The 17,066-nt window shown below is 42.1% G+C and overlaps 2 protein-coding genes across 5 annotated transcripts; one reads left to right on the plus strand and one right to left on the minus strand.

The window, feature by feature from the left end:
* Positions 1-10,741: 10,741 nt before the first annotated feature.
* On the minus strand, positions 10,742-13,588 carry LOC147176578 (uncharacterized). Its single transcript, XM_086071190.1, has 3 exons — positions 13,163-13,588; positions 12,558-12,752; positions 10,742-12,471 (listed from the first exon to the last, which is right to left on the minus strand). The coding sequence occupies exons 1-3, from the start codon at positions 13,275-13,277 to the stop codon at positions 11,309-11,311; spliced, it is 1,473 nt and encodes a 490-aa protein (XP_085927316.1). The 5' UTR covers positions 13,278-13,588; the 3' UTR covers positions 10,742-11,308.
* On the plus strand, positions 12,099-17,032 carry LOC147176579 (uncharacterized). Of its 4 annotated transcripts, XM_086071255.1 has the most exons (4): positions 12,099-12,796; positions 14,067-14,177; positions 14,266-14,461; positions 15,611-17,032. In XM_086071255.1, the coding sequence occupies exon 4, from the start codon at positions 15,613-15,615 to the stop codon at positions 16,447-16,449; it is 837 nt and encodes a 278-aa protein (XP_085927381.1). In that variant the 5' UTR covers positions 12,099-12,796; positions 14,067-14,177; positions 14,266-14,461; positions 15,611-15,612; the 3' UTR covers positions 16,450-17,032. The 4 variants fall into 4 exon arrangements, with proteins under 4 accessions (XP_085927381.1, XP_085927380.1, XP_085927379.1 ...); XM_086071254.1 differs by lacking the exon at positions 14,266-14,461; XM_086071253.1 differs by lacking the exons at positions 12,099-12,796; positions 14,266-14,461 and adding an exon at positions 13,248-13,972.
* The last annotated feature ends 34 nt before the right edge of the window (positions 17,033-17,066 follow it).

Here is a 17,066-nt window from a genome sequence, read left to right on the forward strand (position 1 = left end):
GCCGGGAAGCGAGCACCCTGCATTGAAGGCAAGTGACGGTTCCACTCTGCCACCTGGAGCCCAGTACGCTTGTGGATATTCTATATTCTGTTCAGTAGGTGACGTCATAATACAGTAGTGAAGGTGGTGCGTACTTAAAGGCATCGTGGTAATCTTTAAATTAATACTACTGAATCGCAAATTTAGGCTACACCGTTTAGCTTCAATCGTCACCGATGAAGCTTGAAGCTTCGCCCTGTTCGTTGCTTCTTCTTTTTTTTTTTGCGCCTTTGACGCATTTACGTTTTGGCTAAAGACTTTGTTTGTCTAAGTGAAGATGCCGTACTTCCAGATTCGTATCTACTTCCGTGTAGGCTTCGCACAATCAAAATGGTTTCACTAAAGAACTCTTCCTAAATTACCGAACCCACTACAGAACCTTCGACACCTTACCGGCATCACTACTTTAAAGAAGTGCTACATCATTATTAACACGTCCGGGTTATCTTGCCTCGGCGCTCGTTGAAACTTCCATAGCTTTCTTAGCTTCGCTTTGGAGTTTCTAACAAAGAGACACGCGAGATTAAGCGTTATCGTGTTAACATGTGTACAAAAAGCGTGAAAAAAGAAGAATACGAGGAGGAACTTTGCGGAACAAACGAGAGGAATGAACAACGTCGAGATCTGGACGCTGTTTTCAAGCAACAATGTAGACCAGGTTTGTTCACTTCTTACTCTCACTTTTTCTCACTTTAGTAACTGAACTCTTAACCTTTTCCTGTTTATTTATTTTCATACTGGAATTGTCGTTGCAAGGTTGTACGGCGCTTTTCTAGTACCTTCGTTGTTATTGTCAAATGTCTTTGTTTTCGGTTGCGACGTTCTATTTAACGAATCTTTAATAAATGAAAGACTCTCCTACTAGCGTTATTTTACCTTGAATGGCTATTGGCCTGGCGCGAACGGCTATTTTAGCGTGATGTGTAGGCTGCTGGGAATTGGTTATTTTGCCGTGAATCGTGCACTGTGCGTGGTTCCTGCCTAATTTTAACCTCTTTGCTCTGCTCAAAATACAAAAACCTCAGAATAACTGGTCAATTCTTCAATAAACATTGTTAGAGTAGATCTATTTAGTATTCTACTCTTTGCGTGTTCAATTAACTGAATGGTGAGATTCTGGTGAAAAAGTCCCTTTGCAAAGGTAATTAGTCAGAAGCTTCTGATCACACAATTGAAGTCACTCAAACAGTGTTCTGTTCAAAAGTGTGCTCCTCCTCCTCCTGCACATCATTATTTATTGAAAAGTGGGTGAATACGAAAAGTCTCCTCCCATCAGCAAGTTCAGCAAGTTCCCATAGGTATAAATCAGATTAGAGAAAAACATTAATACATCAGCCTGTCCTTGGATTCTTCAACCGACTGAGACCGGTACTAGACTACACTCCCTTCTAGATAACAGTGGAAGAGAAACCCGTTGCCCTTTTCTTCTCAGGCGAAAGAGACAGATAAGAATACAATAGACAATTCTATTCATTGAGCTACACTGAGTTAACTAAATCCAAAACGGCTAAAATATAAATTGAAACTGAAAAACAATGTTAATAACTCAACAACATTTAACACAAAATGGAACTTCCCGGCAGGCTGCAATAAATTGTAGTTAAAATTTATAATAAAACAAAACAATGCTGTTGCAGACTTGCAGTGCAGTTTAGTAAAAACATGCAACACAGTTGAGCTTTTATTTACCTAACCAAACTTTGTTTACTTGTACTGCATGCGTAGGCGAAGATCGCCATCTTGAGCAGCATGAGCCCGTGTCCCCTCACATTAAGGAGGAAGAGGAGCCAGAGCCATCTCACATCAAAGAGGAAGAAGAGGAGCTGGATACACAACATATTAAAGAGGAGAAGGAGCCTGAGCCAATATACAGTAGGGTAAGGAAAAGTTAAAAAAAATGTTTTTTTATTGAAACATGAATCTGAATAGTTACTGTATTGACACATGAAATGACCACATTTAAAAAAAAAAAAATGTGCATATCAAATAAGGAACATTTTTACGTGCAGATGAAGCACGTTTGGAGCATTACCGGCGGCACGTTTCCGTAATATAGTCAATGCGGTTTCCGCAGTCGGGTGCGGTTGCATGCCGGACGGTGCGTTTTGGAGCGTTTCAGGCGAGAATTTTGCTTCTTCGAAGCGTTTCGTCGGCTGAAATGAATCTTTTGGCGCAGTCGCATCGCCGCCAACCACTCGGCATCGTCGTGAATCGAGGCGTAATGGAGGAGAAATTGATCATCGCCGTTTGCAGATACCCGGAGCTGTACGACACGGCAAGCTACGTGTACCAGGTCCAAGTCAAAAGGAAAATGGCTTGGAGGAAGATAAGCAAGGAGGTTGGATTGTCTGGTGGGTGAGTTTGTTTGTTTTTGTTCAATTGTTGAAATTCGAACCAAGCTAGCAATAGCACGACAAAATCAGCACCACCAACCGAACACCCGATAGACGACACGGAAACAAAATGCAGTACACGTTATTTAAATGTGTTCAACTGCGATTGGCTAGCAACCAGTTGAGGGTGTTCCCCGCCTACTGCCTGAAGGTGACTGGGATGGGCTCCAGCAGCCCGCGACCCTTGTGGGGAATAAGCGGTTCGGAAAATGGATGGCTTAATGTGATAAACTAACACATCTCATTTGGTTATTTTCGAAGAAGGTTGAGGCGAGCGGGACGTCACGCTGTCACATTTGATTCATATGCAACTTTTGATATACACGTGCAAAGTAAATACAAATGTGCAGCAACGTTCGTTCACACTTTTTTTTTTTCCCCTTAGAGGACATGTGCAGAAAAAGGTGGAAAGGACTGCGAGACACTTATTTAAAGGAGAAGAAAAGGGAGCAGCGAGATGAAAAAAGTGGCTACGCAGAATTTCCCAGGAAGAAGTGGAAATACTCTGCCGCTCTTTCCTTTCTCGACCCGTTTGTGTGCCCGTGGGAAACGAGCGGGAACGCGGGCGGGGGGCTTGAGCAAGACACGGGGCACCACAACGATGGTACGGAAGCCAAAGTAGCACAGCCATGTACCTCATCGGCATCTGGCAGAGGTTGGTGTCAATCTGTCTCGACCTCACACGCATTCTCTCTCTCTCTTTATTTCATAGATATTTCTGTTTGCAGAATATGCCAAGGATGAGTCGGAATACGAGCGTCAGGGAGGACAGCTGGCTGACGCCGCCCCCAAAGTAGGACCCTCGTGGGGTACGTACATCATAAAGTAGTGTCATACTCATACAGCATCTTCCGGATGTGGCTTATTACACACGACACGTGGAACTCTGAGTCGCTCCGCTACGTGCGCTTGCGATGTGCTCGTTGTCACCGTGACGACAGTCACACTGTTAAATGCTGTTTTGTGTCTCCAATGGTGTGCGTCGTCTCGTGAATATGCTGATACGTGCTAAATCATTATTTTCCGTAACATGAACAAATTCCATTCACAGAAGAACAGTTCTTTTCCAACCAAGTCGCATATTTCACAATGGGGAAAAATGCCAAGGCACACTTGAGCCCTCGGGTGTCAAACTCGCATCAGCTCAGGGGCAGCGTGCAGGAAAATATATTAGCAAGTGGGCCGGATCGGTAAAATAATGGTATATAACTTTTAAACAATTGTTGCCAATCACACGCAGATTTTCGCTATTTGTTGGCCATCCCTAAATTACGGAGCTCAACTGTAATCGTGTTGTTCTAAAAATAACACCAATGCAAATGGAACGCGACAACACTTAGCCCGTATGAGATCCGGACGTGTTACCTGTTTTGCAACTATATTGTTCCCAGAATGCATTGTGTGGCGCAGTTAACGATGCTATTAAGGATGTTAATCCTTGTCATATGTATTTGTGTTACCAGTGATTGAATTTGTGTCGTATTTAAACATGTCTGTCAGTTCATTTAGATATTTTTTTAAACAAACCGTAACTTTTAAGTTGTGTGTAAAATAATGACATCCGGGATGATTCCATTGTACGAGTTGCATTGCTCATCTGAGGACTGCTTGTGAAATTACGAATTTATAGGTTTTGGTTGTGGCATGCAGATTAATTGGTCGGACGTTACAAATTTTTATTTTTTTTTACTTTTTAAAGAAATTCCAAAAAACTTGTATTTTAAAAAATAAAAATAAAAAATTACAAAATAAAATTCCTATCCAAATAATTGGCATTGGGCACTAAAAGTTGCATTATTTTTTTTATGTGAATGATGACATAAAAAGATTGTGTTTAACAATAAAATAAAAATAAAAAGGTTGGCTCCTGCTGCATGTCATATTTTTCAATGTTTTTTTAACGTTTTTTAGGCTCTGATCTGATTTCAATATTTCTCGAAAAAAAAAAGCTCCACGCTTTTTTGTGCCACTAAATGTGTTGTTTCAATTTCATACAGGAAAGACAAGCGCTCCAGAGAGAGCGAGACAAACAAGTCAAGAAGTCGATGACAATCTTCTGCTGCTCGGAAAGCGGCAATTGGACTCTTCGCCGATTAGCGACGAGAAATACGCCTTCAAATGCATCCTTTCGATTGTCATGACAATGCCGCCGCCGCAAAGGGACGAGGTCATACGTCATATTCTGAACTATGTTGTTGAGGCCAAGAAGAAGTCTTAATCGTTGGATGAGCAGAAGAAGATATTGCACCCTGTAAATAAACTTTGTTTACTACACGACCTTGTCACTTTTACATTATACATAACAACAAGACACCGGGAGTCTTCAAGTGGAAGTCAACCATAAACGTGTCTTGACAATAATATGTTATTTGTGACCTCACTAGTCTAAACAGGACATTCCGATTAATATGACATTTGTGGAATATGAGTTATGAAGCAAAATCCAGCCATTTTGACGCTTGCCGTCGACTGAAGATGACATCAGTGTTGCTCTTCCAACAGTACTTTGCCACCAACGAGTCCAATAAAGTCAGATCATCATCTCCGCTGAATTATCACCTTCTCGTCAGGTGGCAAATAAAAGGCCCCCAAAAAAGGGCAAGGGACGGCGGTGATGATTTGGAAATTGGAAAAGGTTACAATTCTAAAGCGTCTCTCACAAAAACTGCTCTGAGCCATTGACGATGTTGGCCAAACATTCGGCAGACCGGTCGCCACATTCGGCAGACAGGTCGCCACATTCGGCAGACTGGTCGCCACATTCGGCAGACTGGTCGCCACATTCGGCAGACAGGTCGCCACATTCGGCAGACAGGTCGCCACATTCGGCAGACTGGTCGCCACATTCGGCAGACAGGTCGCCACATTCGGCAGACAGGTCGCCTCTGAAACGAAGGAAATAAAAGATCCATTAACCAAGATGAGACTTTGTCGAAAGATGCTTAGCATGATCTACGATGCAAAAGAAACGGAACGGAACACGTCATTGTTGTAAACACCGCGCCCCAAAACGCCGCGTAATATTCAGACGTTGCGCTATGACGGTTTGCGTGGCCGCATGCCAACAACGGCTGCTCCATGAAGCAACTACGAGAAAACAAATGACCGGGAACGAGACAACACCGAGAATTCAATTCTTTCTTCCGTGCCGCTATTATACGTTGATGTGTTCAAATGTTACAATCAAATAACAGCCAGGCTAAGCTTGCGAACTATTAAAAGATGCCATGCAGTATTTGCCAAGTTTGCAGTAGTGACCGTTTTATCATTTTAGGTTTTTTTTTTTTATGCCTCTTAATGCTCATGTTTGTAGCAATTTCGTTTTTAAGGAGGAAAAAACATACTGTTGATTTCATTCATGCCAAAGAAGCAGGAACTTGGGATGAGTGACATTTAATGTCAAACCCCTTTACATAAAAAAATATGATTTTTTTTCTACTGTAAATGTTGTGTGTTGTATTTTTAGGACTGACAAGAAAATTCAGACAAAATGTAGAACGAAGTTTACATATAAACAATGCAAAAATCTCTGGTCATCTCTTTTAACACATGAAAGCACAATTCATCATAGATGACTAGAGAACACCAGAAGTCATGCTGGTAACTAAATCCGATTTTTTTTAATGAATCTAAATACTGTACTGTATACACACTCGGGAAGAAACAATCATGGCAATATCACGATATTCAAACTGCCACAATATCGTCGTCATCCTGTCACGATCTGTTACAAAAGTCAGGGTGATTTCCATTTGTGCAGTTTTAGCACCCTCTGGTGGCTAGTTTATTAGTGCAGTTACATTTTTACAAGGCATGTTTTGGCTCAAGCCATTTTAGAATTTTTCAAAATGTTCAATACCCACATGATATTATGTTCCAGAATTATTCATAAACTGAATCTGCCGAATGACAGAATCGACTCTCCTTTTTGCCTCGTCCCGTTCTTTTGTGGCGACCGTGTCGTTCAGTATCCAGAAGGTCGGCTGTTCGATCCCCGCTCTCCCCAAGTCATGTGTCGTGTGGTCGTGTCCTTGGGCAAGGCACTTCACACGCATTGCCTCCAGTGCTACTCACGCTGGTGCATGGAAGGTGCGAATGTTTGGAGAATCATACGTTCTCATGAATTTTGTGTGTGTGTTTTTTTTTTTAGATGACAAAAAAACGCAAGATTGAAGATGCGTTGAACATAATAACGGATGGAAGTTCAAGTGACATAGAGCAGCTTGGGGAAGACGACGAGGGCGAGGAGGAATGGACTGCTGCAAGTTTTGAGGAAAGCACCGATAATAACGAGGATGAGGGCGATCCGGAAGAGGCCGCGGCAAAATCGGAAGACGCAAGACAAAAGCAGTCGGGAAGGTGCAAAGCAAAAAAGCAGTACCAGTGGATAAGAAAACAGTTTGAACCTCCAGCCGTTGACTTTGTGGAATGCGTCGAGGAAGACTCGAAGGAGAGGCTTGACTGGACCCCGTATATGTATTTCAAAGATTTTGTGACTGAGGAAATGCTTGAGGAAATTGCAATACAAACCAACATCTACAGTGTTGAAAAAGATGGAAAGTTGGTGAACACCAACGTCAAAGAAATTGAGCAGGTTCTGGGAATGTACATGCACATGGGCCTGGTCCAGATGCCCAACCAACGGGCCTACTGGGAAATGGAGACCAAGTACCCCGTCGTCTGTCACGTCATGTCGCGGGAACGATTCCACCACTTGCTGGCGCTGATCCACTTCCGCGACAACCACAACGTGTCTGAGGACGCAAAGCAAGATAAATTGTGGAAACTGAGGCCCTGGTTGGAGAAGCTGCGGCAGCGCTTCCTGTCGATGGCGCCCGAGGAATGTCACGCCGTGGGCGAAATGGTCGTGCCTTTCAACGGCAAATCCAATCTCCGCTGCTACATGCCCGGCAAGCTCCACAAGTGGGGCTTCAAGATGTGGGGGCGCGCCGGGCAAAGTGGCTTTCTTTACGATTTTGACGTGTGCCAAGGGGCCGAAAATCGCCACAAGGAGAAATCTGACGTCGGTCCTGCCGGAGACGTTGTCCTGAAAATGACCTCGACTCTCCCACCGGGGAGAAACCACAAAGTTTTTGCGGGCGATGTTTTTACATCGGTTCCGTTGCTGGAGCACTTGAAACAACGAGGAATCTACTTCATCGGCGCCGTCCCGGTCAACAAAGTCAAGAGCTGCCAACTGATGGATGAGAAAGAATTCAAGTCCAAGGGACGAGGCTGCGTGGATTTCCGAGTCAACCAGGACCACAACGTCATTGTCAGATGGTACGACAACAAAGCCGTCAACCTGCTGTCCTCGTTCGTCGGCGTCGAACCCCTGCGCAACGTCAAGCGCTGGGACCCCAAAGGCAAGCGGCACGTCGCCGTTCCCACGCCGGCCATCGTCGACGCGTACAACAAGTTCACGCGAGGCCTCGTCCTGTTCGATATGTTGTCCGCGCTCTACAAGTACGCCGTCCGATCTCGAAGGTGGTACTTGTACATTTGGTGGCACACCGTCAACGTGGCCGTCGTCAATTCGTGGATCCGCTACCGGAGAGACCTGAAGAGACTCAACCCCAACCAAAAACCGCTCCCGCTGCGGAAGTTCCAAGCTTCTGTGGGAACGTCTCTCGCGAGGGCGGGAAAGGTCAACGAGTTTGACAGAGCGCTGTCGTCCCTGGACGAAATGTCGAGCCCTCCGCGCAAGAGGAAAGCCACCAGGGTGCCGCCCGACGTCCGCAAAGACGGCCTCCACCATTTCCCCACCTGGGAACCCCGACAGAGGTGCAAGTTCTGCACGGGGCACTTCTCACATGTCTACTGTGAGAAGTGCAGAGTTCACCTTTGCCTGAACAAGGAACGAAACTGTTTTCAGGCCTTCCACCATGCAAAATAATAAGAATTGGGGGAAAGAAAACCCTCATCTGCTCCTATTATACTGTAGGATAAACAGTGCTCAGCATGAATGAGCACATCCCAAAAGTATGGGCCATTGATTGCAAACAAGATTTGTTCATTAGTAAGCACAAAAAAAAGTAGCGTCCTTAAGAAATCTATTAAAGAACATTTTGCACAAATAAGTAGACCCAGAGAAGAAATTCTGACAACTTCTTAAAGCAAAACATTTCGTTGATTATGGTGGCACCATATGGACAAAAGTGGTATTGTTTTCCCTTGAATGAAAACCACATTTCCCATGAGGACGAGCGCATGTCGTGAAATCCAAATGTCACAGACTGAATTACGTTTTGGTGGCTAGTTTCTTTTTTTTTTTTCTTTATACAGCACTGTAACGTTTCTCAAGTATGTGAACAGCAGACGGTGGTTGTGATCTTACCTTCACAAACGCTGCCCCCACTAACCCCCCCCCCCCCCCCTTTCCCGCGATGCATTTACAAGCAGCGCACAACTTTTGAGTGTTGCGTGGCTGCTCGGCTCAGTGTGGAAGAGCGAACTATCGAGCTAATGGCTATTTATTGCTACCACACAATTTTCCCATAGCTAACATTAGCTACCTACTAAAAAGAGCCGAGTGCCCGCAAAGGCAGCGTCGGTTGGAAATCCCCCGACTTTGACCCGACGCCAGCGATCGAAATCCTGTACTGTGCTTTTATCCACATCCAGGTCGGCTTTTTATCATCATTATTATTATTGTCGCCTCAGGCAAAAATCTTTGTTTCTTGGCGTGTTTCGCGGCTTCCCCATGACAACGGTAATCACGCGTAGACGTTCGACCCGACTTCCGTCTGGAATGGCTGCCGACGTGCGCCGTAAAGCACCTTGTCGTTTTTTCGTGAGCGGCGGAGTTCACACCGTCCACCTCAAAGTTGTTTCGTGCCAGTAAAAACGATACAGGCCGTGAGAAAAGGTTTCATTCATCGAGCTGTAAGTCAATGTTTCATCAGCAGAATTATGAAAATATGAATTGAAGGTTCGAAAAGCATTTAGTGTTGCTTTAATACAAGGCCGAGCAGACATGTTGCTCTCCATAAAAGTCATGGAGGTCGTAGAAAATACTAGATGTCGGCATTTTTGTTGTGGGATGCATTCATTTTTCACATGAGTTAATTTGATTAAACTGATTAGATTTTGTAATTATGCATTCTATTATCAACCTTACTTTATTTAATGTTGTGAGTTAAGTGCATATTCTACAGAAAGCATTTTGTCAAAATTTGGGAAATTGTTCTTATGATCATTGAGATATTAAATAAAATCTACATTTTTCCAAGGGGTGAATTCATATACTCTGTATAAGGAAAAAATACGAATAATGTAGTTAATGGAGAATTTCTCTTATGTTTTTGAAATTATCATAGTTAGATATGTGTATTAGTGTGTTTTTGTTTTCTTCACACACACACAAAAAAAAAAGAATATTTGAGCATTGGTTGTAAATGTTATTTTATTTTTTTCCCTCAGCACAACCAATAAAAAGGCTCTGGTTTCATGTGATTTAAATTTCCTCTCATGCTTTACAAGATTATTATTATTATTAAAAAAAATATATTCCAGCCAGTAAAAATACTGTTAAGAAGTCTCGTTCCACCAGGAGATTCTTTTGTTTTTGTTTTACAGTTTGATGAGACGTTTTTGTCATGCAAACATGACATCAAAGTCACATTCGAAAGTTGATTTTCCGACATTATTGTCGACTTCTGCAAAGCTTTTGTCTTGCTTCCTTTCAACTGTAGCGTACGTGCTGCATGTGCGTGAACTTCAAAAGAAGGCGGCAGTCAACGCCAAAACTAGTACATGGAAATGAATACGAATCTTATTGTCTTTAAAACGAACAAAAAAAGGGGGGGAGGGGGGGGGAATCATTGACTGACTTTAATCAGCATAACAGTCTACCTCGAACAGACATCCCCCCCCCCCCCCCCCCCCAAGTGCAACCTGTGAGGGGGAGGCCAGTGACGACTACCTTTTACGTCACTGGTGGTGCAGTTCATTTGCCTGACATTAGTGCCGGCACAATGTGGTCAATCCCACAATGTGACCGTGTGAATATACGAGCATGAAAGATGATTTCTTTGTGTGCCCGGTAACTGACTTTGAACCCGTTCAGGGTGTCGTCAGCCTTTTGGATGGAAAATACTTTTGAATGGCCCACCGTCTCTTCAGCCCATTCCTGTTAGGAGCTTCTTCTTTTTTTTTTTTGACAGTTTTATTAATTTTATTTCCACTTCTCTTTCATCGACGTATGAGGACCTGCTAAACTTTACAAGTAACTCATACTGAGTACTCGTGCTGTGTGATATGGACAGCATTTTAACAGCCTGATTTATATCATTTCAAATCATGGCGGTGGTATGAATTTCCATTTTCTCCCATTTATTTATAAAACACAGAACAACCACCAAACTGATAAATAGATCAATACAAATTGAGTTCAATCCAACTATTAGGCTAATGTCTAGAGTGAGGCTGAAGGATGTCGTAATAAGATGACTTGTTTTTGTCTGATGCTTTATTAGTGCAAAAAAAGAGCGCAACATTTGACACACATCAAACTAACGATATAAACGATGTACGGTAGACATTTTCATATTGTGCAACAATATGAATATTATATCGCACATCTCGACTTTGTATACAAATGACTTCCATGTGACAGGACGTAATGTGTAAAGAGTGTACTAATGATTTGTAAAGCCAGCGAGGACCAATCATCCGCATGTTCCTGATTGAATTATAATCTCAGGTTCTGCTCAAGTTAATTGAATTCCAAATGATGATGATGATGTTTGTAGGATTCATTACTTAATTTATCTTTAGGCCTCCATAATAGATATTGAACACGATCACCGTTTGCAGACTTTTTCACATAAATGCGTTTACAGTTTTACCACAAAGAGTTCACAAGTATTTTCAATTCATTGAGCGCTGCTCTTCTCACCGGCGCACTTGTGTTTCTTCACCTGATCCTTACGGGAGAATGTTTTCTCGCAGACGTCACAACAGTATGGTTTCTCACCAGTGTGTGTTCTTGTGTGTATTGTCAAAGTGCATCTTTGAGAGAAACTTTTGCCACAAAAGGAGCATGAATACAGTTTCTCTCCAGTGTGCGTTCTCATGTGTTTAACTAATCCTGAACGATCACTGAAACTTACGGTGCAGACTGAGCAGACAAAAGGTTTCTCACCAGTGTGTATTCTTGTGTGTGTCATCAACTGTCCCTTTATGGAGAATTTCTTCCCGCAAAATGAGCACTCGTAAGGTTTCTCCCCAGTGTGTATTGTCATGTGATTAGTTAAACTAATCTTTTGAGTTAATCGAAGACCACACACTGTGCAGGAAAAAGGTCTCTCCCCAGTATGCGTTCTGGTGTGCGCTACTAAATGTCCCTTTATGGAGAATCTTTTACCACACATTGAGCACGGATACGGCTTCTCTCCAGTGTGTGTCCTTGTGTGTGTTCTTAAATGTCCCTTTAGAGAGAATGTTTGACCGCAAACTGAGCAGGCAAAAGGCTTCTCTCCCGTGTGCGTTCTTGTATGTAATTTTAAATGTCCCTTCACAGAGAATCTTTTACCACAAAGCGAGCATGCAAACGGCTTCTCGCCAGTGTGTATTCTCATGTGATTTGTCAAATTAACCTTTTGACTCAATACAAGACCACAGACTGTACAGGGGAAAGGTTTCTCTCCAGTGTGTGTTCTTGTGTGTGCTCGTAAATGTCCTTTCTGAGTGAATCTTTTACCACAAATTGAGCAGGCAAAAGGTTTCTCGCCGGTGTGTGTTCTCATGTGTATTTTCAAGCCCCACTTTGAACTAAATACTTTCCCACACGGCGAGCATTTCCAGTATGTGTCCGTATCACCTACAGAATGTTCATCATCAGTGTCGGGGGAGTCTGACAGTGGAGCTAAGAGATTGTCTTTTTGCAATCCTCCACAGTGCTCTCCATTACTTTCTTCTTCGTCATCGCCTTCAATCTTCACAATGACGCTAGTCAATGGAAGTTCTGTGATATCAGTCAGCTGCTCTTCCTTTTTAATCTCCTGCTGCTCAGGACAAAGACCTCCTTCAGCGACGTCTGCAGGACACAAGAAGACAAATACTTGTGGTTTGATCAACTCACTTAGTCACGTCTCATGTTGTGATTTTGATGATTCTCATCACTTTGACTAGGATGAAGCAGTGACCACTCATCTTGCGCATCATCATCTTCACTCTTCACAATGACAGCAGGAAATGGGAACTGGGTGACGTCAGCCTCATCTTCTTCCTCTTTAATGAGGCGGGACTCTGACTCCTTCTGCTCCATCCTGAGGCTCCACTCGTGCTGCTCAGGATGAGGATATTCTTCACTGACATCTGCAGCACACAAGCAGACAAACACATGGTTTGGTTAAGTCAAGGTTTGCTCAGTCAAGTCTCATAAATGTTTGGGAACATTAGTAGATTCTGAGAACTTGTTGCAGCGCGGATGTGGGTGGAAAGCATCAGTGGCGTGATGATGTTAGCTGAATGCTGGAAATCTCCTACTTACGAAATACTCAAATACAAGTTAAAGGTACTAACAATTCTGTTGTTTTGTTTTTTACGTAGCAACCACTGTTAAACCTCAAAGAAGAATAACTGGATGGGGCTGATAATGAGTTGACAGGCGTGGAGCCACCAAAACACCGACAATACTAGAAAGCGCAGAATTGTCGTGTAACGAAGATTCCATTTGGAAAAATAAACACAATTTGTGTTAAGGAAAAATCATTAAGCGAACAGACCTGCTCTGTTTTCGCGAGGTGTCTTGACAGCTTCCAGTCGTTGACGTCGCTCGCTTTTCTCTTTTTTCCCCAAAAGTTCCTCCACGTAATCTCCTTTCACACTTTTTGCACACATTTCTCACGATAATGACAACACTTTACAATCACACGCAACCTTTTCTCAGTGGTAGATAACAAAGGCGTCTCTTTGTTAGATGTTAGCAAGCTATGCTATGTCGAGAAATTTCGAAGCTCACTGATGCGAGTTTATTTTATTTAACGAATTAAGTTTTACTTCAGTAAAAGTATTGATGGGATGTACTAATAGTATTAGCATTTCACTAAGAATTCGGGGAGAATTTGGAAATGAAGCGCGTTTGGTTCCTGTTAAACCATACACGGAAGTCAAGCTGCAACAAATTGTTGTACGGCAGCGTCACTTGGACAAACTGCGACGGTCTCGCAAGTTACTGCGGTGCGCAGCGCATCCGCCATAGTTGATGTGGCAGAACTACGTGTAAAATGGTGCAAGTAAATAGGCTGATCTTCTTGAAACGGCGAAAGTGAACAAACTTAATGCATTTGTTTTATTTAAGCGACGAATTAACGAGGCTTACTCGTCCGAAGCTCTACATTACCACAGCTAACGCGGCGGCGAGGTTTTGTCCATGTGTGATTGCCGTACTACTTCAGCTACTTTCTGCTTCTCTGTACGTTTTGTACCGTCCGAGCTGTATCAAATATTCCTTCCCCGGCATACGTGCTGAAGCTGCGACACAATTTCTACAACAGAGCTGTAATGGTCTACAGCATCATTACTTGAGCCTTCATGTACGGTTAAGCATGAAGCTTCTCGGGCTAGCTTCGCCTAGCTTAGTTTAGCTTATTTTACTAGTCGCTAACAAAGCGCGTTTATTATCGACAGATCGCCCACCAGAGATCAAGTGTGAGTGAAAAAGTGTCGTTATTATCGTCTGTAAATGTGTACTAAAAGTGCCAAAGAAAAGGACGGAACAGAAGATTGGAACGACTACAGGTATGTACACTTCCCATTCGTCAAACAATGGACTGGTGATAATCAAGATTATTTATTTTTTTAAGCTACTTTTTAAAAACCTTTCCAGGTGTATGCATGTTTATATAGCGAATCCTGACCTTAACCCTAATGAGATGCTGTGGAAAGAGCTTGAGAAAGCTTTTCACACCACACATACCAGGAATCTTGCAGAACTGCAAGAGTTTTATAAAGAGGAATGCTCCAAAATTCTTCCTGATCGTTGTTCAGGTCTGACCTACAACTACAGGAAACGTTGGCTTGAGGTAATTGCTGCCAAACAACTTGAGACCAGTTATTAAATCCAACAGTTCACTAACGTTTTCCTCCCTCTGCTGTAAATGTTTACATCATGCGCTACCAAAATACAACGACATGTAACTGTTTGTGTGGTATCAATTTAAGTGACTCTCTTTGGTTGTGATTTAGATCGATACCAGGCTACATTTGATGGCCAATTTATGTAGAAATTAAGAAATTACAATGTCTTCTCATACTTTGTCCTTCCATTACGTACACTCTGTACTTGAGTAAAGAAAGTGAAAATGACAAGAGACAGAAAACCGCCTCCACAAGAATGATAGGATTCCATACAAATACTAGTTTATTCAAGCTGCAACTCATTAAGGCAGGTTGCACAGCACTTGTGTGTTCATATGTGAACCAAACAAAGGAGACTGCACTTTACCGGTCACTTAGCATTACAGAGTGAATTGATTGACAAAAAAAAAAAGAGGAGTTACTTTAGCAAGTGTGCCCATCAACTGGCGGAGAGAAGACTTAAACAACTATTCTTTATTCTTAAATTTATTTCAATTCATCTAAAAAATTCAACAAAATTATTTCATCCTTTAAAAGAAAAATAAATGAAAGGGGACAGAAAGAAGAAAAAAATGTGATATCTGCCCCTAATCAACTCACGCACACACACGAAAGCTCAACACAAAATAGATGACAGCAAAATAAATGACTTTAGATGTTACTTGTAGGAATGAGTAACGAAGATGATGAGGGAAAATGTATTAGAGTAAAAGTGTATAATATTATATGAAGACAATGTAAAAAATGTAAAATGAAAGTTGCCAAAAATATAAATTAAGAAGTACAGATAAGTGAAAATTCTAAGTACAGGAACAAAGAATTTATGTAGGATTACTTAAGTCTTTAAAGGTTAAAAAGTCTGTATCTGTTTCAAAGTAAAACTGGAAAATAATCAAGTAAATCAAATAAATCTGACCATTTTTTAAAAAGACAATGATGAAGTACCTAAAATTCATTATGAAACGCTGCTGATAAAGATGACCAAAAACATTAATAAACAATAATACACAACATCATAGTCAGAACATGAGACTTGATTGAGCCAAGCTTGACTTGACCGAACCGTGTGCGTTTGTTTTTCTTGTGTCCTGCAGACATGAGTAAAAACCATCTTGGTCCTGAGCAGCAGAAGCCGGAGTCCTCCCACATTAAGGAGGAAGAGCAGGAGGCTGACATCACCACAATTCCATTGACCATCATTAAGAGTGAAGATGATGATGATGATGATGAAGGTGTCGCAGCGCCACGAACTGAGAGCGACGACACAACGTCACACTCGCCTGAGGCTGATGAGGATGAACAGTCGAAAGGTGATCGGATGTGTCACAATGACGACAAACGCTGGCAATGTTCTCAGTGTGGGAAAACTTTTAGTTCCAAGTGGAATTTGAAAGTCCACATGCGAAGTCACGAAGGAGAAAAACCTTTCAGCTGTTCAGACTGTGGTAAACGATTTGCGGAGAAGGGACATTTGAACAGACACGGAAGGACACACACTGGGGAAAAACCTTTTTCTTGCTCAGTGTGTGGCGTTAAATTAGCTCAAAAGATTAATTTAACAACACACATGAGAACGCACACTGGTGAGAAACCTTTTGCCTGCCCATTTTGCCGTAAACGATTCACTATCAAGGGACATTTAAAAACGCACACAAGAATACACACGGGTGAGAAACCGTTTTCTTGCTCAGTCTGCAATTTTTGTTTCAGTGAACGTTCAAAATTGGTGAAACACACGAGAACACACACCGGGGAGAAACGCTTTACCTGCTCAGTATGTCGTAAAAAATTTGCTCAAAGATGCACTTTGAAAACGCACACAAGAATACACACCGGCGAGAAACCATTCAATTGCAATGTGTGTGACAAAAGATTCTCTCGAAAGGATCAGATTAAGAGACACAAGTGTCCTGGTGAGAAGAGTAGCAAATAATGACGTTTTCAATAAATAGCCAAGAAACAAACTGTCTACAGAATCAAATATAAAGTCTTCAAGCAGTGAGAGTGTTCACAATCTACTGTAATCCATTGTCTCAACGCATTTTGTTTTCTTAGGTTGGAAGTTTTGTTTACATACTACATAGATTCTTTACAGGCATCAATGTCACAGGACCAGATCTTGATCTCTACTGGGTTCTGTCAAGAAGACATGTTCAGGACATGTGTTTTGGTTCTCAACGTGGAGATGAGATTCAGCTACTCTGTGGAGCGGCGGACCTCTTCAAGTGGGAAACCCAAAACCTAACTTTTGACTTATCAACTTTGACAGAAAGCCTTGACGTAGCAGTTAAAAAAATTAATTAAAAAAACGACATTATATGAAACATGTATAATTGCTTGTTTGATTGTTGTTGTTTTTTAACTGTTTCGTAAGGTAGTTAAAAAAAGCAAACAAATATTTTAAGAGAACAAAATGGACATCCCGGTTTTATTGTACACAACATGCAACACTGCCAATAAACGTATTTGGTTGTCATTTGTTAAATTTACAAATAGTCAGGACATGGCTGCCCTTATTTTTTTTACATCCCCCCAAAATCCTAATGAGAC

This window comes from Leptonotus elevatus, chromosome 3 (assembly GCF_054856555.1).
Source record: "Leptonotus elevatus isolate MCC_2025b chromosome 3, RoL_Lele_1.0, whole genome shotgun sequence".
Taxonomy (NCBI): Eukaryota; Metazoa; Chordata; class Actinopteri; order Syngnathiformes; family Syngnathidae; genus Leptonotus; species Leptonotus elevatus.